This window comes from Impatiens glandulifera, chromosome 7, assembly GCF_907164915.1.
Source record: "Impatiens glandulifera chromosome 7, dImpGla2.1, whole genome shotgun sequence".
Classification (NCBI taxonomy): domain Eukaryota; kingdom Viridiplantae; phylum Streptophyta; class Magnoliopsida; order Ericales; family Balsaminaceae; genus Impatiens; species Impatiens glandulifera.
In genome coordinates, this window is record NC_061868.1 from 9,333,280 (window position 1) to 9,357,267 (window position 23,988).

A 23,988-nucleotide genomic window follows, 5' to 3' on the forward strand; every position below is an offset into this window, starting at 1 on the left:
AATTTACCGCCTAACGAGCTCGAATTCAGGACTTCTCACTCTACCACCAAATGGTTGGCAGTAAGACAAGAGCTCGAACCCAGGACCTCTCACTCTACCACCAAATATATATATATAATGATGCTTAATTTTTAAAGTGTTTGGATTGTCGGGTCGAGAGCTGTGGTTAATTTGGATACTTGGGTCAGATTGTGAGTTGACCCGCCTTAAAATTTAAAACGGTTAAAAATAAAATTAAAAATGTTAGAGGTATGTTTCGAACTTGCAACATAACAAAAACAAGTACAACTCTTTAACCAACTAGGCTACAAAGACTTTATATTTTAAATTCAACACCAAATTTGATAAACGCGGGACGTTTTAACATTAATATAAGTTCAACTTTTTAACTAACTAATATATAATGATGTTGAGTAATTGATACTTGAGTCGGATTGTGGATTGACCCACCCATAAACTTAAAACGGTTAAAAATAAAATTTAAAATGTTATCCGTAATTTTTTTTACGATTTTTTATATTATTACTCGTGCAAATACACGGGCTAAATGCGTTGATAATAAGACAAGATTAAGTCAATTTCATCGAAGTATTTGTAAAAGAGACTAGGGATATCTATCTTTATTGCCGATAGGTTAAAAGATAAAATTACATATATAAATAAACTATATCTCTTTAGTTAAAAAAATATAGTAAAATATTTTTTTATTAATTACTAACGTTTAATAAATTTTAAATCGAAAAAATATATTTATTTATAATTAATTAATTTAAACTAAATCATATGTTTGTATTATAATTAATTTAAATAATTATCAATAAATTACATCATTAACAATTATTATTAATCATCACTAAATTTTCAGAAATAAAAATTGATTTGTTAGTCTATTTTATATTTAATTAAATGATATAAAAAAAACCCAAAGATTGAATTTTGTATTACTGGGCTGCCGCTTTATCTTCTCCAAGGCTCAAATCCAGTCAAGGCCGCCGCTAGGGTTTTCATAAATTTTCACCATCAGCCTACATAAGAAGCTTCAGAGATCCTAAGTTTTTATAATTTCTATGTCCAAAGGTAAGCTTCGCGTTTGATCCTTCCATGGATCTATTTTCCTTATCTTCTATCAATATATCTGCACGATCTCTCCCGGGCTTCTCTGAAAGATTTTGAATTGACGATGTAAGCCCCAATGATTGTGCTTTATCGATTGTCGTTAAGTGTTGCAGTTTAGCATTTTATTTCATGGCTAATTTTGTGTCAAATCGACGGCTACATTTCTATCCTTTCGGAATTAATCATGGTTTTTTAATTGAAACAGTTGTTTGAATTTCTTGATATGAGCCATGATTGATTATTGATTTTGTTATGGAAAATGCTATGATGATATATCTACAGCTTTAACGCCAGTTCTGCTTCAGAAAATTCGTGATTGATAGAGCTGCAAAATATACCTGAGCTTTCTTCTGTTTGTAAAAGATACTTCCTTTCTATGTTTGTTATTATGATCTTCATATAGCCATTGATGATATAATTCATGTTTTTGAGGTGTAGAAGATCTAGGACCCTGTTTTGCAGGGAGAACCTCCTTAGTGACTCTACATTCAAATGAGATTAATGAATTTTACTGAGGCATTTTTTGTTGTAATATTTGTGAATTGAGTTTTACTATACTCTTAATCCTTATGAAATGGTGGATATAGAGTCTGAATAACTCATAAACTGTGTGTTGTCATCAGCTTCTACCCTAGAATTTTCACGGGTTTGGAGTTAAATAACAGCACTAGATTTCTTAGTTTTAAGATTCGTTTTGCCAAGGATGAAATAATTCATATAATTGAGGTGTTGATGATCCAGGACCCTGTTTACAGGGAGAACCTCCTTGGTGAATCTTCATTCATTTGATGTTACTGAATTTTACTGAGGCTGTTTTGGTTATTTGTTAAAAATGTATTTTAAATTAACAATGAAATTTACACTTTTCTTTCATGAAATATTAACAATTCATGACTAAATTTACTACACCAAGACTTTGTGGATTTGTTCTTGTTTGGTAATTGTAGATGAATTCCTAGTTGGGAGATTTGGTCGCTGCCTCTGTTTGCCAACCTCAAGTGAGCATAGAAAGGAAGGAGGGAGTCATAGGGATATACCGTTCTTGCTGACCATTGGTCCTTAACCAAATCTATGAGCATTCCCTAAGGATGCCTCTCATGACATGGTCCTGGGAGTTTGAACATAAGACAACTTTGATTCATGACAGGAGATAGTGAGTTTCTGACTATGGACAAATTAACAATGTTGTTCCAAATCCATGGGGGAGAAGAGAGTTATGTTTTTTCTTGTCTAAGGTTGCCTCATAACCTACATGGGGTGAGCATCAGGAAGAAGGTGATGAATGAGTGGATTAAGGTGGTAGAACTCAGCTAAAAATCTGTTGAATTTTAAACCAAAGTGGCTCGTCTGAGTCTGCTGTCAATTACTGAAATTAAGAACGGTGACCAAGTTTCATTGATGTCAATGTCGCCACTTGAAATTGTTAAAATGGTTTTGACATCAACATGTAAGCATCAGATGCTTGGCTCTGCTTAAATGATGGTGAGTTATTTGTGAACTGGTTACGGTTCGATGAAAGGGGCGATGTTCTTAGTGTTGCTATTTTAATGAAATATCTTATGCATATTTCAAATTGTTTTATTCCTTTGAGGCGATCAGCCATTTGAATATGATTGTTTAGTTGTAGTCTGCCTGTTGTGGGTACAATCGAAATTTTATTTTATTTTTAGGATGAGCAAGGTGTTTTGCTGAATCATGTCGAGAGTATGTTGGATCTAACAAGATAATGTGACGAAAATTAGTAACATTAGAATTTGTGTGATCGGATTGCTGTTGGAACTTTGGAACTGTAGGGAAAATGATGAACTTAAAGATTTTGGAAAAACTATTTTTAGGTATCCATTGTTGATTGTTGTTGTGATCCCTTTTTCTGTGTGCCTTTGTTGGATATTGGGTTGAGAATCTATATTGTATAGTTGGGGACACCCATTGTACAATATAGATTCTCCCAACTATATATTATTAAAAATAATTTATTATACCTAAATTTGAAACACTAAGCATTATTTTAATTAGATATTAAATTCAATCATATAATTATTTAAATAAAATTTAGTAATATGATGATTAATTAATCTCAAAAGTTATTTTGCATTTTGTGATAAACATTTTAGTCTATTATAGTTACAATATTTTTTTTAATTTATTCTATACTTCTTTTTATAGAAATCTAAATTATTATTTATTATAAATTTGATATTTGATCTCTTAGCAATTTATAACTTATATAATTTGAAATTATTATTTATTGTTATTTGTACAAAACTTGATTATCACATTATATTATTAAAAATTATTTAGAATTTAAACTATCTTAAAAAAAATGGGTGAAAATTAGATTATACATAATTATATATATATATATATATATATATTGAAATTAAAAATTATTATTTACAGTTACTTGTATGAAAATTGATTATTACAATAATTAGATTATCTACAAATTATTTAGACTTCAAAAGATAATGTGGAACAAGTATATTTAGTGTCAAAATATAAAAAAAATAGAGATAATAGAAAATATATCTAATTCATATTATTAGAAAATAATGTCAACAAAACTATAAAAACATTATTCTTTATAGAGGCAATATCCAACCATAGCTATAAACTTATAACTAGTAGGTGTAAAATAAGAGGATATTTGTAAATTTATTAAAACTTATAACTCGTAGGTGTAAAATAATAGGATATTTTTAAATTTATAAAACTTATAACTTGTAGGTGTAAAATAATAGAAATGATTAGGTGAGAGAATGACGTGGCATAATCTCTGAAAAAATCAAATAGTTTCTCTCTTTCCTCCCACTTTTACATTTTCTAACAAATGAAGGTGATGCCACGTTATTCCCTCACCAAATTTCCTCCCTCTATCACTCTTCATCTTATAATATAAGGAAAATATGCATAATAATATAATTTATATATACAATAATCAGGCCTGAGTCTACCCACCAAAATCCATTATTTGACGGGTCGATGACGGGCTGACCCACCATCCCGGTGGACTGACCCAACCCAACCCGACCCAACCTAACCCAACCCAACCCAAGGTGGGTTACAATTAAGCGGTTGTCTTACACTCACACTACAAATAAAAATCATTAATAGTTCTATAAAACAAAAGTTCAAGAATATTATCAAATAGTTATAATACACACCAAAGAAGAGTCTTGTCTATCGATACACATTAATTGACCAAATAGTTCAATAAAATAATTAAAATTTGAAAATTTTATAAAATAAAAATTTCAGTAAAAAAACTAGGGCTATGTGGCATATGCCTATAAGGCTATAAATTAGATTAGATTTTTTTTCCAATCTACAGATCATCTGAAGCCCGATCATCCTAGGCCCGCTACCAAACAGACTGGCCCGTGTAGGCCCACTTCCAAATAAGTTACTAATATTTCAACCTAATTTGTCTAAATTGTTTGGCGAGACGGACCAACCCAACGGGCCTAACCCAAATTGACTGCTCTAGGCCCAGAATAACAAGGTGATGCAACCTATACAATTTCACGTCTCAAATTTCTCAAAATTTTCAAAAATATAATATTATTAATTATTTAATATATATTATAAATTAATTAATATATTTTTTCTCTCAATTATATTTATATTTTTTATATATTATAATTTTTTTATATAACGATATTATAATTATGAAAAATGATAAAGAGCGCGACTTAGAAAGCGAATGATCCAGCAATGCCTACGTGGGTTGACAGGTAGAATATTCTCTATTCTATTATTAATTATTATCTCTCTCTTATTATTAATTATTTTCTCTCTCCTCTTATTAAATAATTTATATCCTATAAAATAATAAAAAAAAAGAAAAAAGAGGCCATAAAAAATAAATAAAAAATATTTGATAAATAAAGGAATTAAAAAGTCATAAAAATAAAATAAAAATAAAAGAGATAAATTCATAATTCAACTAACCAGTGATATTAATTAGGGTTTAGGGTTTAAAATTTAGTATTTAGGGTTTAGAGTTTAGGATTTAGAATTTAGAGTTTAGATTTCAGAGTTTAGGGTTTAAGGTTTAGTGTTTAGAATTTATTTAAACATATTATTAAAGTATTTAATGTGAGGGTTTGTTGTAAATTATTGAGTTATTTTAAGTGTTAAATGAGAGATAATAAATATCAAATAAATGAGTGAAATAATAATCGTAAGAATATGGATAAATGAGATAAATTAATTTGTAGAGATAGAGAGAAAAATTATTTAATAAGAAGAGAGAATATTCTACAAACGTGTTTTAATTATTATTATATTTTTATTTATTTATTAATTTCACATGTCGGCCACGTAGACCATCACTCTCTCGCTGTCTCTAAGTCACGCTCTCTATCATTCCTCTATATATATATATATATATATATATATATATATATATATATATATATATATATATATATATATATATATATATATATATATATATATAAAAAGAGTAACGATCGTGAAAACTAAAATATTTGCAATAAATAATGTGGAAAAAAATTACTAAGAATACCATTCAAATAGTCTATTTATCCCTTCTCTCAATTAATCATTTCTCTATTATTATCAATTAATTTGTTAATATATTTATATATTTTGTCAATTAACTTATTTATTTATAGAGTAATTATAAGAGAATGAATGAATAAATCAAATATAAAATATATATTATATATTTTAGAGTAATAAAAATATAAATGAATAAATCAAATAAAATATTATTGAAATAATTTGTTGACGTTATTATTTAAAAATATATATTGAAAATGAAAAATGTTGATTTAATTTCTTTCCATTTCTATTTAGACACAATTTTAAATTTTGTATACCTACACCAAAATTAAAATAGTTATAAAGTGAATTAAAAATATTGTATTTATTTATCTAAATTAAAATTTAAAAATGGGTGAAATAATTTAATTATGATTTTAGATATAAATTATGTATAATTTATGGCATAAAATAATTAAATAAATATCTCAAATACCCAAAATAAAATAAATGATCATAATTTTTAATATGTTGTCAAAAACATTTTTGTGTATTAATTTGATGGGGAAAAACGTAAGAAATGGTTAAAAATTTGATTTCAAATAATCCTTTTATTAAAGATATAAACTGATAATCTTGTGTGACAAAAATATATTTAAATTTTGCAGCAGGATTCAGGGCAATTAGATCAGCGCTGAATTTTTATTCAGCGCTCATGATGGAGCCACGCACCCCATTGTAATGGAATCACATGCGCGGCCGATCCACACGGAATCAGCTAACGGGATGTTAACCCCGTTAGCCTGATCACCCAAACATTAACGGATCGCCAATGGTATGCAACGACACGTTGTTGGAATTATTTCTAATATTTGGGCACATATATAATTTAATAATTGTATATTAGTTGTTATCAAAATAAATTAAAGCCCAAATAAAGTGATCTATTAAATATAAAGGTTATGAGTTTATTTAGACATCTATAATAAATATGGGGACATATTTGTGTAGAAGCAGAAATACCATTCATTATTTCGTTGATGGGCCGAATAATAAATGTGTATATTAGGGCCAGGTCCCCAACCCATATAGATAGCCAGCCTATTTGTTTCTCTCATCAGACAATAAATATAGGGTTGGAAGACTTAAACCCCACCCACATCAAACATTCCGATCCAGGTCCAGATCCAGAACGAGAAGGTCCATGTCTAGATTCAAGATCAAGAGAAGATCAAGAAGAAGAGAATAACGAAGAACGACTTAATGAACCGTTCTTCATTAAAGATCCAGATACGTTTCCGCAACATATGTTTATCTTGATTTATCGACATAGAGTATTAAGAATATAGATTTAAGGATTAAAGATCTATACTAAAGAATCTCACAAGTGGTATCAGAGCCTCTCTATGTCAATCTATTGAGATTTAAGTTTATAAGAATTTTTAAGAATATGATTAGACATTTTTTTTGTTCTTGAAATAATTTGGCTAGTTATGTTCTTCATCTAATTTGGCTAGAACGGATAATGATAGAATGAATTAATGAATAGTAACAACAATATTTGATGTATATATTAATCTAAAATTTTGGATTAGATTAAAATAAAGAAAAGACATCAAGTATCTAAATAATTTTAGATATTCAGATTAACATATTTTGTTTAAAGAATTATGATTAAAGAATGGTTCATATTTATATGAATATTTAATTAATTAGAAAGATATAATAAAGAAGTTAAAATAAAGAACTGATCATATGTTATAAAGAAAGATATCAAATATTGAAAAGGATTTGTTAAAGAATATTTGTTAAAGCATGAGGAAGATGAACAATTTAGAAACAATCTTTATTAAATTATATGTTATAGTAAAGAATTAAAGACTCTAGACATCTAAACGATTTTATTTTTCAGAAATCATAAAGAATAAACGGTTTTAGAATCATAAAGAATAAAGAAGATGGAAAAGTTTTATTTCAAGAATTAGATTTATTTATTAATTTGAAAATAATAATTCAAATTAATAACCTGAATTTAAGTCAAAAGAGAGAAATATATGGTAAAGAAGTTGAATTTTTTTTTTTAAAGAATTGGTCAAATTAATATCTATTTATTATTAATTAGATAATTAAAGAGATATTAATAAATATATTATATATATTTCGGTTATATATATATATATATATATATATATATATATATATATATATATATATATATATATATATTTTGAGTACGAATTAATTAAAGAAATTTGAATTTTTAGAATATTAAGGAATTCAGTTTTTGGAATAATAATTAATTATTATAATTAATTTAAGGAATTAAAATAATAATAATAATATATGTAAGGAATTAAGAAATTCAGTTTATACTTATTATAATTAATTTAAGGAATTAAAATAATGATAATATTATTTTAATTAGTTAAAGATTGAAGAAATATTTATTCTTGAAATAATTGTTAATGTATTAATACATTTATATAGAATAAATAAAATATAGAATGAAATTCTGGAATTTTAATATATACTTATAATATAGGTTATGATTTGAGAATTAAGTAAAGAAAAATAGTTATGATTTGAGAATTAAGTAAAGAAAAATAGTTATCATGTTTATAATATTTTATAAATATTGATTATATTATGTTTGTAATATATTTAATGAATAAAAACGGATAATACATCTATTTAATTTATGACTTAATTAATGTATGGAATATATTCAGAAATTAAGAAAAAGTCAATTTATATAAATATATTCAGAAATTAAGAAAAGACAAGAATAAAGAGATTATTATTTTTATTAATAATAATAATTTATAATTAAAGAATAAATAAATATCAATAACTTATTTATCAAGAATTAAGTTATTTATCAAAAATTAAGGAAATCAATTAACCTAATAATTGATAAATTTAAAATTTTGGGTAATCTGTCTAATTGATTATTTAATTGTTTATTATTATTATTATATTTGGATGAATAATCAATCATGTTATATTACACATTCGAATATATATACATATTTCGGTCTTTATGTATATATTGTGTTGATTGATATTAAGAAATAATTGAGTGATTAGTAAAATCACAATTATTTGTTTTGTGTAACACATATGGAATTTATGCAATCTTGATACATAAAACAACATTCAGATTTTCGGTATTAATAACACATTCAAAATTTGGTATAATTTTAGGCCCACTTAAATTTGTAATTATGCGGTTGTTAATCGGCCTAAAGGAAGATTAATAATTGGTCGGATTGCAAATTTAAATAATGTACAAATTATTAATTTATAGAACATATTTGTTTTATAAGATTAAGACGGCTGTGTTTGTAACTATGCGATTATTAATCGGACAAAAGGAAGTTTAATAATTGGTCGAGTTACACACTTAAAGTATGTACCTAATTTATTAATTTATTAAATCAATTAATTGAAGCAACATCCTACCAAAGTAGGCTCTCTTGTGAAGGTTAATATGTTTTATAAATTAAGAAGGTAGTGTGTATGTATTTCATGCGGTTATTTAATCGGCCCAAAGGAAGATAAATAATTGGTCAGAATAACATTATGCACATGTGGTAATAAATATGTAACAATTATTCGGTGGGCCATGTGAATAATTGGAATATCCAAAGATAACCAATTATTTGACAGGACTTATTGTTAATATTTGATTACTACAAAAGAGTACCGTTTGCAAGTTAATATTTAATGTCCAAAGACTAAATATTAATGTTGCGTTTGGTATCTTATGATGAGACGTACCATTATTTTGAATTTATGTGATTATTAAAATTTTGTGAGTATGGTTGTTCATTTGTTTTGTTATCTAATCAAGTTAACACTCCTGCTTATACGGATTATTTTTTTGTCAACATCTTAAGTTCATTTTATATGATATAATTTTTAAGACATATTTAGAATTTGTTGTATTTTTAAGAATTATATCTAAAATGGTTAAAATTGCTAAGGGTATTATTAGAATAAAGATTTCATAAATAATATATGTTTTATTTTGTTTCAAAAGTAATGCATTAAAGTCAGAGTTACAATAATGTATTCTCATGCATCTAATTTGGATTTTCTTATTTACACTTAAGTTAATTGATGTGAATTATAGTTGTCTAAAGGGAGACATAGTCTCTATATGAACTCACATCAATTGTGTGTAAGAAAAATAAAAGATTGAAATAAAAATAACATAAATAGTGTTCACTTAGCAAATACCTTAATACATAATAAAGAAATGAAGTTGTAAGAATTGCAGATATTGCACCTAAAATAAAATTACTAAAGAAAGTGGTGCATAAAAGAATACATACTATAGTTTGTTTTGTTTGTTCTAAGAGTAATTTAACTTCAGTACTCATACACATTTAATGGTAACTTCAGTATTACTAAAGTAAATGTGTTGATGTACGGTTGAGTTAATTGTCAAAAGTCAATTGATGGTGAAAGAAACATCGGCGTGGGCATTGACAATTCATATTAAAGATGAAGAAATAAAGAATTACTTTAAATACTTTTTTTTTTGGAAACAAACATTTATGGAATATCTTCATGTAATTGATTCATTTAAAAAGAAGAGTTAAGAATTACAACTTATATATGGAATAAAGATTCAACTAAAACAACTAGTAAATTCTTTTGGGGTTGTCCAGTTAAGGTCAGGCCTTATAGGTCTAAAGAAAATAAACTAGACTAAAGAATTTCTAGATGTTAATTATTGGATATTTTGAAAGATCTAGAGATAAATTTAGTCTCATAAGTACTTCAAGATTAGCCTTGAAAATAAATATATATACATAATACTCCTTAAACAAGAGTTTAATGTATGCTCTAGATTATATGAATCAAGAAATTAAGAATATTTATGATGTTGGATAAATACTTGAAGGATCCTAGTTTGGATCATTAAGAAAGCAACCAAACAACTAATGTGATATTTTAAGAACAAAACATTGCATACTCATATAGTGAAATCGAATCGGATAGAGATCATTTGGTATATTGATTCGAATTTTGTTGGATACTAAAACAGTCGAAAATTCGTGCCACATCATTTTAGTTTAAAGAATTAATTTTTGGAAGAGTGTTAAGTAGACACTCGAATTATTTCAAGTTGATGGCAGAATTTATTAGGTGTTTTGTGGTATCCAATTAAAGAATCTGACTGCAAAATTTTGTCACGAGGTTGCAAATTATGGATGATATAGAAAGACCACTAAAGTTATTACGTGACAATAATTTGCAGTTCTTTTACTTTAATAGTAATATGAGTTTGACTAAGTCGAACTATTTGGAAAATAAAGAATTCAAAATGTTTATTTATCTATTGAGCATATTTGGACAAACTCTAAAATTACGGATCCGTTCTCTAAATATTTGCTATCCGAGGTCTTTCATGAACATATTGTTCATATGGATATTACATATTTAGATGATATACAGTTTTAGTGGGAGTTTGTATTGTGATGCTTGTATAGATACAATTTGGAATTTATGTGCACATTAAAGAATTAGTTTCTAAAGAAATTAAAGATTTAGTTTTTTAAAGAAAATCAAGATTTTAAAGTTATTCAGATTGATCTCTATAAGGAATAAAGGAGGACCAGTTGGTATTAGACATGTTAAAAATCACACTACATGTTAATCCACACTACACACCCATGTTTAATCTATGTCATTTGATTGTATTGACATATGTGACTATTGAGGGTTTAGTTACGAATTAATGTAACAAAAACCGCTTTAATCCTATGTTGTTATAATTGATGGACGAGATTGATATAGATGTATTTGTAATGATAACAATATTTTGAGCTCTTAAGGTTATAATATACAATTGAAGGAAATATTATATGACCCAAGTGGGAGATTGTTGGAATTATTTATAATATTTGGGTACATATATAATTTAATAATTGTATATTAGTTGTTATCAAAATAAAGATTAAAGCCCAAATAAAGTGATCTATTAAAGTATAAACGTTATGGGCTTATTTAGACATCTATAATAAATATGGGGACATATTTGTGTAGAAGCAGAAATACCATTCATTATTTCGTTGATGGGCCGAATAATAAATGGGTATATTAGGGCTAGGTCCCCAACCCATATAGATAGCCAGCCTATTTGTTTCTCTCATCAGACAATAAGGATTTAGTTCATCTCTCAAGAACTCTCAAGAAGGCTATCGATATAGGGTTGGAAGACTTAAACCCCACCCACATCAAACATTCCGATCCAGGTCCAGATCCAGAACGAGAAGGTCCATGTCCAGATTCAAGATCAAGAGAAGATCAAAAAGAAGATAATAACGAAGAATGGCTTAATGAACCGTTCTTCATTAAAGATCCAGGTACGTTTCCGCAACATATGTTTATCTTGATTTATCGACATAGAGTATTAAGAATATAGATTTAAGAATTAAAGATCTAGACTAAAGAATCTAACACACGTTTCATTTTAAATGAAACGACGTTGTTTCGTCTGTCTTTCTTGATCAACTAGGTGACGCCGGAGGCCGCTATCGACACCGACGATTCTTTCAAAAACATTATCTCAATCGTTTCTCAATCTTATCCCTCCATTCTTTCACTCATGTGCACTTCTCCTCCTCGCCATCATTTCCCCTAGGATTAGAAGTTAAAACATATACTATACCTAGTCTGCTAAGGACAAAACAAAAACGGGGAAGAAGAACTTCAGTAGCCAAATTGAAGTTGAATTCGACTTCAATAACCGACCTAACTTGGGTATAAATAGGCTCATGTAGTGTTCTTCTAATCCATAAACAATCATCAAATATTACAGTCTAAATATAAGAATTGTGAAGAAATATGGCAATTTTTTTTGTAAAAAACTTCTTCAGCGAGCTAAGCTTCGATTCAGGGATCAGGAAAGATTCCTACACATCATTGGAGTGTTCTTTAATCACTTGTAAGCTTCCAGACTCACTGTAATTCAAATTATGTTTTAAAATTGTATTTTTCCAAGTTTGATCGAGTTGATGATATATAGGGTTCAATTTTGTATTTTCTTTGTTTGAAATCACTCTTTAGATGATTTTTAAGCTATCTATCGAAATAGATTTCATCAATTCCACCTAAATTGAAAAAACCCAAATTTGATTTGAAAATTTTGAATTTTGTGTTCTTGAGCTTTAAGCTTGAATTTTTGATTTAAATAGTTGCCTAACATGTTTGTAAACATGTTAGAATGATTTCCAAATCATAATATCAACATCCCGATCATGTTTGACCCAACTAAAAATTTTAAAAATATAAGTTTAAATTTTAGTTTTAAAAGTTGCTATAGAGCTTGATTTATGTTTGGTTGTGTTTCGATTATAAACATCATTTCAAAGTTGTTGAAACAAGAATTAGACCTTGAGATGAACTAAATCAAAAGTTCCCAATTTTTTCCCTAGAAATCGGGTTTAGAAATTGATCATTATAGAGATCGATTGATTATGTTTAGGGTTAAGGATTATGATCCCTACATTCATATGAGATTTTTGCAACTTACAGACAATATTTTTATGATCTGTATCAAAAGATACAAACATGCAATTCTTCATATTTGAAGAGCACTCGGTCCCCAACAACTGAGTCCAATAGGACCGGGACCGAGAATTCTCGATCCTGAACGAGACCAAGCACCGAGAAAATCGACATAGGATCAAGACAAAGGACCAATGTTATTGAGTGAGAACTGAGCCCTATAACAGATGTTCTTGAGTAAGGACCTAGGAATCCAATCGAGGATTCTAACCTAAAGACCTAGAGGTTTGACCTGGGACTGAGCCTCCCACGTTCACGACCGAAGAAGCTAGATTTGGGATTGAGACTCCTAGACCTAGGATCGAACAACCTAAGTTCAGGACCGAGCCTCTTGAACCCCAGGGTCGAAACTTCTGATCCCTTGATCGAGTGTCCCGAGCTTTGATCCAAACCACCCTTAGTCTAGACTGAGCCCGTCCTAGCCAAGACCGGTACAAATGGACCCAAGCCCTAGGACTTCGGCCCTAAGGCTGTTTGGTTCCACTTTTCAAAAATCCAAAATTATTTTTGTAGTTTTGAAACTTCAATCCATTTAAAAATAATCCCAAAAGGTATTATACTTAATCTTATATCAATGTAATTGCAGGTACGCCCTTCTAAATAATTTTGTATAATTATTTACGTAATCTAAACATATCCTTGTTTAGGACCCTAGACTACTAATTAAAGGAAATAAATGTTATAAATAAATATTTTGTTAGCCAGACTTTTACTTAAAAAATAAAACCATCTTTGACGGGCGTAGATGACATAGCGTGAAAACCCTTTCTCGAGCATAACCAAAACACGAACCCCTATAGAAACTCTAGTATAAAGTACGTTTATACACATACCTTTTATTAATTTTTCTAAAATCATTTGGCGACTATGTTTTCAAATAAATAATATTTTCTTAAATTAATTGTGTTTGATTAATTTAATCTGAATTTAAAATCAAATTATCATTTGATTACCACAAATCTCCCAAATTATTAAAATTTGAAAAAATTGATTATTTTTACATAATTGATTTTAAAATAAGTTAGGTACCGTCAAGATATTTTAAATTAATGTTTTTTTTAAATAATGTATGACACGCAAACCAAAATTGAAACACATTGAACCTCGAAGAACTCTGTGATCCCCGTACCCGTATTGTCACCTATCAATGACATGTGGTAAGCTAATTACCAAGAAATTACGGGGTTTACAAATATGTAAGGGAACCCAATAGTCAAATCACTAGTTACAAGTTTCATTCTCAATTATAACACTTTGATTTGAAGGGAAGATTAAAAAATTATATAAATTATGTTAAAAGAAAATAAAATTAATTTAATTTTTTTTTATAAAAAAAAATTACTTATTATTATTATTATTATTATTTTTATTATATATTTTTAAATGTTTATTGTAATTCAATAGTGGTAGGGGTTTAACTATTAAAAGAGAAAATTAGTTATCAACTATTTATCACCAACAAAATTATTGGATATTTTAAATTTTAATTATAATGGTTCTGGCGGTCGAACGGTTTTAACATTAGGTTCGTATCGTGTGCCATGTTTTGACACAAATCTATGAAAATAGGAACTCTGGATGTCAATCTACATAGCAAGTCTTGTTGGGTTCGGCTAATTGATTCGGTCGGTTTACCTTACAACCTTATCAATTATCAAAAATGTGTAACCTTAAGTTCTTAGCAATAACAACAACAGATCAAAGGGAATAGCAGGCCGATACCCTTGTCTTATATTCTTAAATTCACTATTAGCAAATACCGGAAAATTTGTGGAAATACAAAATTTGAGCAAGCTTCAATTTATGATAACATTCTAGTTGGAACTAATATCTGTTTTTTATTTTATGAGTTGAAGATTGTAGAAGATATTGATGAAAGAAAGTAGTCAGGTGGGGATCAACAAATGGAAAAGCATTAAGATGATGAGATGATATGAGGATAAAAAGGCCATCTCTTTGTCCATTCATTCATAACAATATTCTCAACTAAAGCCATATTCCATTTGGATAGTTCTAATTGAAGAAGCATTTAATTCTCTCAATATTCCTTAAGTTTCGTGCACGTTACATCGTCCCGATGGTAAAAAAGAAAGAGAAGACATCTATCGAATCTTCACATTTGAAATTAACTCGCAACAACCATTACACCACAAGTTCAACTTCCAAACACCAACTCGTCGACAACAATTGATCATCAAACAAACAAAGCCTTAGATATAGAATCTTCTCTCATTCATGCAAAAACCTTCCACTTGTGATCTTCCTATTATAAATAGACTAGAACTCAACAAACAAAAAACACACAAGCTAAAGTCCATATTCATTTAAGCAAAGATCAAACTTCACTATATTTATAAACATCTCCTCCAATCCTTTTACTCGACATGTCTAACACCTGCGGAAGTTGTGACTGCTCCGTCGCCAGCCAGGGCATGTAAGTCTCGAGTCCAACACTAGTTTTTAAACATCATAATTAGTCACCATATTTAATTGATCTATGTTTTGTATCGTAACGCAGGAAGAAGGGAAACCAAGTGGTCATCATTGAGACTCAAGAGAGGTATAATTCATTATTTTGTTCATGTCGTCCCTTATTTTGTAATTCGTATTAATTTTTCCAAGATAAACATGATTCGAGAATAGAAGTCTTAATTTTATATAAAAAAAAAATATTTGTCGTGTTGGATTTAAAAACATATATTTGTTCATCTTTTTTTCTTCTCCATATTGGCAGTTACCTCGACACCATGGTGATGGAACCCCTATCAACCGAGAATGGTGGTTGCAAATGCGGCCACAGTTGCAAATGCACCCACTGCAAATGCGGTCACTAAGACCAATTTCTGAGTTGCAATGTGATGCATTAGCCTTATATAGTGTGTGTTAAAATAAATCTTGCATGTGTGTCCTAGCTAGTTGCTAGTGTTGTTGTCGTGCGAGTTGTTGTGTTTTGTATTTCTCTATTTTATCCTTGTATAATAATCGGTTTGTGACCGTTTTATAATTATGTGATATACTTTTATAGATTTGAGCCTCAAAACATAAAATATAACTACGCTTTAGTATTTAAAGATTGTGAGTTTTATAAGATTGAAATAAATGAGTAACCTAAGGAAATACGAAAAGAGAAAGGTGAATATATTTAGTTAGGATTTTATCGCAAATCATTTGTTTTACCCATCAAAATAATAATAATAATAATAATAAAATAAATTTTATAACTAAACCTAAAATTAAGGACTCAATAGCATCTTCAAGCTTACAATATCGATTTGATGTCTAAATTGGAAAAATACTATTTTGTTCAATAATTGTTGGACCACATAATTTTTTTAACTTAAAAAAATTAAGACAATCCTATATAATTATCTCCTCAGATCTAGGGAGTGCTACCAAATAAGCATGCTACTCTGTTGCCTCTCACAAGGAGAGGGACAACAGAGTAGCATACTTATTTGGTAGCAGAGAATCTCAAATGCAGATCTAGGGCTAGTTTGATTCTGAGAAGCTTATTGACGCGAGCTTTTTTTGAGGTAAGTTTAATATTATTCTGATCATAAGTTTAATAATGATCTCATTTTATTTAATTGTTAAACTTGAGTATGTTTCATTCAGTTTATAAGTCCAGTTTATTTATTTTTTATATTTATAATATTATTTAATAATTAATATTATATATATATATATTGTTATATATATTTATTAATTTAATTTTAAATATTAATAAATTATTTAAATTAAAAAATAATATATATTTGAAAATAAATTATATTAATATATTAATATTTATAAATTTTTGTTAATATATAATTTTAAATATTAATAAATGACTTAAATTAAAAATTAATATATTTTAAAATAAATGATATGAATAAATAAAGTAATTTATTATTATTATATATATTTTTCATTTTTCAACCTTCCTCCCCTACCAAATTTTTCAATTGTCAATTCATTTTTGAGCTCTCTCACCTATTCGTATTATTATTCATTTTTGTCACATTTAATTCATTTCAATTGTAATAGGTACTTTTCTATAATTAATTAAGGCTATGTTAATTTCTGAAACTATAATTATAAATAAAAAAATCACTATTTATATTTCATGGCTTAATTATTTTATATATTAAGATACATATATTATAAATAAAAATATATTTAAATGTATATTTTTTTATTATAATATTTTTATATAAATATATAAAAATATTATAAATATATGGAATAGATGAGAAAGAATAAATAAAATAATTAGAAAGAGATTAAATAGATGAGAGAGAATGAGTAAAATAATTAGAAAATAATGAAATAGATGAGAGAATGAATAAAAAAAATATTTAAAAATGATGAGAGAGAAAAACGTTGAGAAGTGAGCAAATCGTATGTTTGGTTATAATTTTTTGCGTGAGTTACTTTAGTAGCGTATTACGCACACGCCAATACACGACATATTAACGTCGAATCAAACTAGGCCTTAAGCCATTTTTTTTTAGTGTGAATAGAATTCCAAATTGTTTATAACTTAAAAAGAAAAGGTAGTTCGTCACTTCTTTGTTGATCCTAATTTAACACAGGAAAATACTTGAAAAAATGTAACTATGACTTTGTTGAATTTGAATTAAAAAAAGATTAAAGGGAGAAAAAAATAATAATTATTAATAACTTTGAGAAGGTAATGATTATTTTTGATAAAAGACTTAAAAAGTATTAATATATATAAATAAATTAAAAAATAATAATTTAAAATAAAAAATATTTTAATATTTTGATTAATGAAATGAGTGATTTTATTATTATAAAGGAGTGATTAATTAAAAAAATAATTTAATTTAAGTTATTTTAAAAACTCAAACTAGGCCTATGAATAATCTAGTTAATCTAATCATAAGTGTGAGCATGTAACAAGTCAAAGTTCCATACTTGACTTTGTATAACTTTACGGAGAAAATGGTAAATTTTTATACCTACAATTTTTTAATTGAAAAAATAAATTATTATATATTAACAAAATGGTCTCCGAGGGAATTTGACGAAATGACCCTAAAGATGTATGTATTTGCATCCGTGGTCATCCAATAATTTAAATTGATTTGATGACTACTTTATTTTTTTTGGACGAAAATACCATTTTCGTGTCACGCAAAGTGAATTAGGTTTTGTATAAATACTTAAATATTTTCATTTCTTTTCTCTCTCTTCTCTCCTTTCTCACGATGGCATGGCGGCGAAACCCTAACCCTAACACATGATATAGATCGATGACGAAAACTCGTTCTAATATCAGGTGATTTGATCGATTTATGTTATTATTTTCATTATGTTCATCTTTAAACCCTAAACCATTAGGTTTTCTTATTGTTCATCTTGATTGTTCATCTTTTCGATGATGATGTTTGTAGTTGATGATGCTCTGATTCGGTTTCGTTTTAAGGAATATTTATTTGATTCTCATTACTGACTTTCCCGTTACGCGAAAGGCTTCCTGTTACGTGAAGGGTTTCCCGTTACGCGAAGGGCTTCTCGTTTTGGACATGAACCTCTTTTTTGAACAAAACCTTATTGAGGTAATTTATTGTTGGACATGATTTCCTCGTTTTGAGTTTCTTCATAAAAATGTTGCATGGAGTCATTCTTTGTGTTCATGTAATTCCAGAGGAGTAGATGTAGATACTGTAATTTTGATGTCTACTAGGGCATCTCGGATGAAAAATCAAGATGCAATTGACGTTGATATTATATGGATGCTAGCTAATCCAAAGGAGGTAAAAAAATCTAATTAATTACCTTTTTGCACAAGTTTTCAGTTAACTTGTTGAATATATATTGAGAAACAATAGGCTCGAGTTGGGATTCAAGAAGTTCACTTCCTTCCATTTAACCCGACTGACAAAAGAACGGCCTTGACATATATTGATAGTGAAGGTAGAATGCATCGTGTCAGCAAAGGTGCTCCAGAATAGGTGGATTTCAATTTTCAGTACAATTAAATGAGTTAAATCATTCATTGCTGGTGAATTTTCTATGTTTATTTATCATCATAATTCACATTCAAACCTTGGTGTGTCATTAGATACCAAACTTGATGCATCATCCATTGAGAACATTGTTAATGGAAAGGAACCCGCCATGTCGATATGAGAATATGTTTTGTGGATCCCACCGCTACTCTGATAAACATGGTTGCCTTTTTGACTATCATGGTACTGCCCATGATGCTATAGTTAAAGCCATTCCTGTTATTAAGACGGAGAAACTCAACAAGATCTAGAGATGTGATTTCTGCAACCTCTTTGTCTTCATCAGGACCTTGACCGAGAGTAAAAACAATTGTTCATATCATTTCAGATATATCATCCTTCTGGGCTTATCTGTTTGTTGCTCATTGCAGTAGGGGAGAGCTTGTTTATTTTGTTTGCTCCAATGTTTTTTAAGTTGTGGTGATTTGATAAAAAAAAAGACAGTTGTGGTTCTTGGTTTGTTTTCACTTTTTAGTACTAGTTTGTCATGTGGAAACCATGAATGAATATTATGATTTATTATATATTTTTGTTGACATAGTGTTTATATAAATCTAACTATGTATTTGTGATCAAATCCATCATTACACATAAAAGTTGCAGATTTATCATATTGAACCACTCAAAATAAATATTGTGCTTTATAGAATAGTTGGATCTGAATAGCTAAACCAGAGGAAGTGGAATTGGTTAATTAATATTGGTTACTATAAAACAAGGAAAAAAATTTCATAACAAAATTCTCTAAGACCTCAACCAACACCAATTAATCATGTTCTAATAATATTTGTATAAACATCCCAATAAAACAATATTATTCCAAGAGAATAAATAAGTACTTTTAATTTGAATTTTAACAATTTTCCAATGAGAATTACCGATTTCCAAATACTCATTAATTGAAAATTTCTCTGTTTCTAACTGCATTACAAAAACAATTGACAAAGTTGAAACAAATAACATTTAATGTGACTCACGTTCCTGCAAGTTTCACCCAAAAAAACCCACAAATTGTTCAAAAAGTAACAAAGAAACAAACACAAATCTTAAATTAATCTTGAAAACTATAGAAATATCTTATGCAGCCGCAACTGAGCTCTTCTTGAGCTTTGCAAGCTCTTGCCTGACAACTCCAGTTCTCTGCAAATACAAGTGTGAGGAGAAATGTTTAGATTTATCAACAAATTTAAGGTTAAAAAAACATCACAACATACCTTGATTTAAGCCAACATAATCTTGAATCTGTCAAAATCGTTTAGTGCAGCTCTTCTCTTCTAACAATCAACTTCCTACCCAACGAACTATTCTCCCATTTGTTCTTGACATCAGCAGCCTCCATAGCAGCAATTAAAGTCTTCTTCTGAGGAACTCTTTTAATGTCAATCTTGATATCTATTAATGAAAGTCTTTTTGAAATTCATTTGGGTTCGAACCATATCAAGAGCATCAATAAGAGCCTGTTACATGTAAAGAATACCTAATAAGGTTAATGAAATTCATTGTATAAACTACACCCATTTTGCTTAAACCAAGTTTATCAGGTCATTAAACAGACAAAATCTCCATATTATTTTCCCCAGTTGATTCAAATCCACCTCTTTATATACATATCAAAAGAAAATGATTCTTCATTAATGAGAAATGCAAACAAACCCTAGTTCCAATCCTATTGCACTAACTGAATCAAAAAGATTGAAGAAACATCATTGTTTATGGTAAATAAGTAATTATACTCCAGTCAATTTCAAATCTTCTTGAGGGCTTAGTTACAGATTTCATATAAGTACAATTTTACCTATATAATTTACAATAATTAACTCAGATATCTCAATTGAATGCTTACTAAAACCGTAAGTTAACTCACATTTCTGATTCCAACTCAAAAATACAATCTCAATACTTCATATAGTTATCTAATAAATTACCTCAATAAGGTTTTTGTTCACAAAACGAGGTTCATGTCCAAAATGAAAAGCCCTTTGCAATATGAAAATTACCTAAATAATGGGAAGGTCAGTCGTGAGAATCAAATAAATCTTCCCTAAAACGAAACCGAATCAGAGCATCATCAACTGCAAACATCATCATCGAAAAGATGAACAACCAAGATGAATAATAAGAAAACCTAATGGTTTAGGGTTTAAAGATGAACATAATGGAAATAATAACATAAATCGATCCACTCACCGATATTAGAACGAGTTTTCGTCATCGATCTATATAATGTGTTCATTTAGGGTTAGGGTTCCGTCGTGCCGTTGTGCCGTCGTGAGAAGAGAGAGAAAGAGAGAGAAAGTAAATGAAGGAAATGATAAATTTTGAATATTTATACAAAACCTAATTCACTTCGCGAAATATGAATTCCCTTCACACGCAAAAAGAGTATTTTCGTAAAAAAAAATAAAGTGATTACCAGATCAATTTAAATTATCGGATGAGCACGGATGCAAACATGCATCTTTAGGGTTATTTTGTCAAATTTCCCTTTCATGGAGGTAGGCCCCCAGTTTTTCTTTTGTTAAATTATTTCAAAATGCTTGAATAGTTGCAAAATTTTAAAATTATAATTTTATTTTATATTTTAATATTGATAATTGATAATTGATTAAATTGGATGAGATTGAAAAAATATTCTTATTTATGAGGTGAGTTTTCAATTAGAATCGGAAACTTTGTGATGTTTCACAAAAAAAAAATGACATATTTTGAAATATAATAAAAATTGAAAACTTTTTGATGTTTCACAAAAACAAAATGACATATTTTGAAATATAATAGGGTGATAGCTGTTAAAGTTATATTAAAATTTGTTTTTATATTGTGGAATTATTATTAGATCGGTTATAAAGACACATCTTTTATGGATATATGGGGCCCTTATAAAGACACATCTTTTATTGATTGTCCTTACATGCTCACGATTGTAGATGATTTTTCAAGATTCACATGGACATATATGATTAAATCAAAAAATATTGTTTGTCAAACTTTTATTGATTTCTATACAATGATTAAAACACATTTTGAATCATCAATCAAAACAGTAAGAACAGATAATGGTAGTGAATTCTTAAGTTACGAATGACAAAAGTTTTTAAAAAAATGGTATTTTTCATCAAAAGTCTTGCCCTTACACCCCACAACAAAATGGGGTGGTAGAGCGAAAACATCAACATTTACTACAAGTAGCACGTTCTCTGCTTTTTCAAGCCAAATTACCCACAACTTTTTGGCCATTTTCAATCCTTATGGCCACACATATCATAAATAGGACCCCTTCACAAATTTTAAATTGGGAGAGTCCATTTTTTAAATTGTATAAAGAAAATCCAGATCTTTCAAATCTTAGGGTGTTTGGTTGCTTGTGTTATGTGAAAAATAACTTTCCTTACAAAACTAAATTTGAGCCAAGAGGAAAAAAAAAATGTATTTTTATTGGTTATTCATGTGGACAGAAGGGTTATAGAGTGTTTGATATTTCAAATGAAAATATTTTTGTATCAAGAGATTTAACTTTTCATGAAAATATTTTTCCATATCAAAATGAAATATTTTTGTAGAAAAACCTCAAAACCCTACAAATGTAGATTTTTTTGATAATTCTGATGAAGAATGTGAAGATGATCCATTAATTTCAAATGATTTTGATAATCATCAAACTGAAAATCAAAATTTTGAGTCAAACACATCTACACAGCCTAGTCCAAATGACTCATTGATTCATCCACAAGAACAACAAAGAAAAAGCAGCAGGGATAGAAAGCCTCCTACTTTGCTTGACAATTATGTTGTCAATTTAAATACAAATAACAATGATAGGTCATATACTCCAAACACATTCCCTTATTCGACTTAATGTATGAATGTTGAACACCTAGAGTTTTTAGGAAACATATCCACTATTAAAGAACCACAAAATTTTAAAGAAGCTGTAAAAATCAAACATTGGAAAGATGCTATGGATGATGAATTAACAGCTTTAAAAGAAAATAATACATGAAATCTAGTTCAACTTCCTAAAGGGAAGAAAGCGATAGGTTGTAGATGGATATATAAGACCAAATTGAATCCAGATGGATCGATTGCTAAATACAAGGCACGTTTAGTGGCGAAAGGATACAATCAAAAAGACGGCATTGACTTCCACGACAGTTTCTCCCCAGTTGCTAAAACAGTCACGGTAAGAATCTTATTTGCTTTAAATCTGCTAATAACTGGTTTTTGCAGCAATTTGACGTTAACAATACATTCCTCCACGGTGACTTGGAAGAGGATGTTTTTATGGACATTCCAGAAGGATTAACGGGAGAAATAAATAAACAAATTAAATCTGGTATGTCATCTAAACAAAAGCCTTTATGGCTTAAAACAATCTTCAAGGCAGTGGAATAAAGAGTTTTCAAAACAATTAATTCATTTTGGTTTTGTTCAATCAATTAATGATAACTGTTTATTCATTTTTAAAACTGAAAAAACATTTACTGCCTTGTTAGTTTATGTAGATGATATACATATTGCTGGAAATTCTATAGAAATTATAAATGATGTTAAGAATTATCTTGATAAAAAATTTACAATCAAAGACTTGGGCGAAGCCAAATATTTTCTAGGGTTAGAATTGCATCGTACTAAAGTTTGTTTATTTGTAAATCAGCGCAAGTATATTCTTGACATATTGGCTGACACAGGTCTTACTGGATGTAAACCAGTTGATATCCCAATGAAAAAAGGGATCAAACTCAATGAATTAAATAGTCCAGAATTG

General features: G+C 28.4%; 1 protein-coding gene, 1 long non-coding RNA gene, 5 other non-coding genes and 1 pseudogene across 7 annotated transcripts; 7 read left to right on the forward strand and 1 right to left on the reverse strand.

The window, feature by feature from the left end:
• The first annotated feature begins 1,135 nt into the window (after window positions 1-1,135).
• On the forward strand, window positions 1,136-1,280 carry LOC124910924. Its single transcript, XR_007096534.1, has one exon. It is a non-coding gene; the product is annotated as a small nucleolar RNA snoR134 (small nucleolar RNA).
• Window positions 1,281-1,372: 92 nt separating this feature from the next.
• LOC124910958 lies at window positions 1,373-1,465 on the forward strand. Its single transcript, XR_007096556.1, has one exon. It is a non-coding gene; the product is annotated as a small nucleolar RNA Z223 (small nucleolar RNA).
• Window positions 1,466-1,518: 53 nt separating this feature from the next.
• On the forward strand, window positions 1,519-1,634 carry LOC124910965. The gene has a single exon (XR_007096562.1). It is a non-coding gene; the product is annotated as a small nucleolar RNA Z278 (small nucleolar RNA).
• A 51-nt stretch (window positions 1,635-1,685) lies between these two features.
• On the forward strand, window positions 1,686-1,791 carry LOC124910890. The gene has a single exon (XR_007096506.1). It is a non-coding gene; the product is annotated as a small nucleolar RNA snoR97 (small nucleolar RNA).
• Window positions 1,792-1,812: 21 nt separating this feature from the next.
• Window positions 1,813-1,927, forward strand: LOC124910977. The gene has a single exon (XR_007096572.1). It is a non-coding gene; the product is annotated as a small nucleolar RNA Z278 (small nucleolar RNA).
• A 13,213-nt stretch (window positions 1,928-15,140) lies between these two features.
• Window positions 15,141-16,230, forward strand: LOC124910459. Its single transcript, XR_007096421.1, has 2 exons — window positions 15,141-15,640; window positions 15,725-16,230. It is a non-coding gene; the product is annotated as an uncharacterized LOC124910459 (long non-coding RNA).
• Window positions 16,231-18,464: 2,234 nt separating this feature from the next.
• LOC124946287 (zinc finger A20 and AN1 domain-containing stress-associated protein 3-like) lies at window positions 18,465-19,474 on the forward strand. Its single transcript, XM_047486852.1, has 3 exons — window positions 18,465-18,490; window positions 18,860-18,968; window positions 19,277-19,474. The coding sequence occupies exons 1-3, from the start codon at window positions 18,465-18,467 to the stop codon at window positions 19,472-19,474; spliced, it is 333 nt and encodes a 110-aa protein (XP_047342808.1).
• A 621-nt stretch (window positions 19,475-20,095) lies between these two features.
• On the reverse strand, window positions 20,096-20,741 carry LOC124946288 (annotated as a pseudogene).
• Between the last annotated feature and the right edge of the window lie 3,247 nt (window positions 20,742-23,988).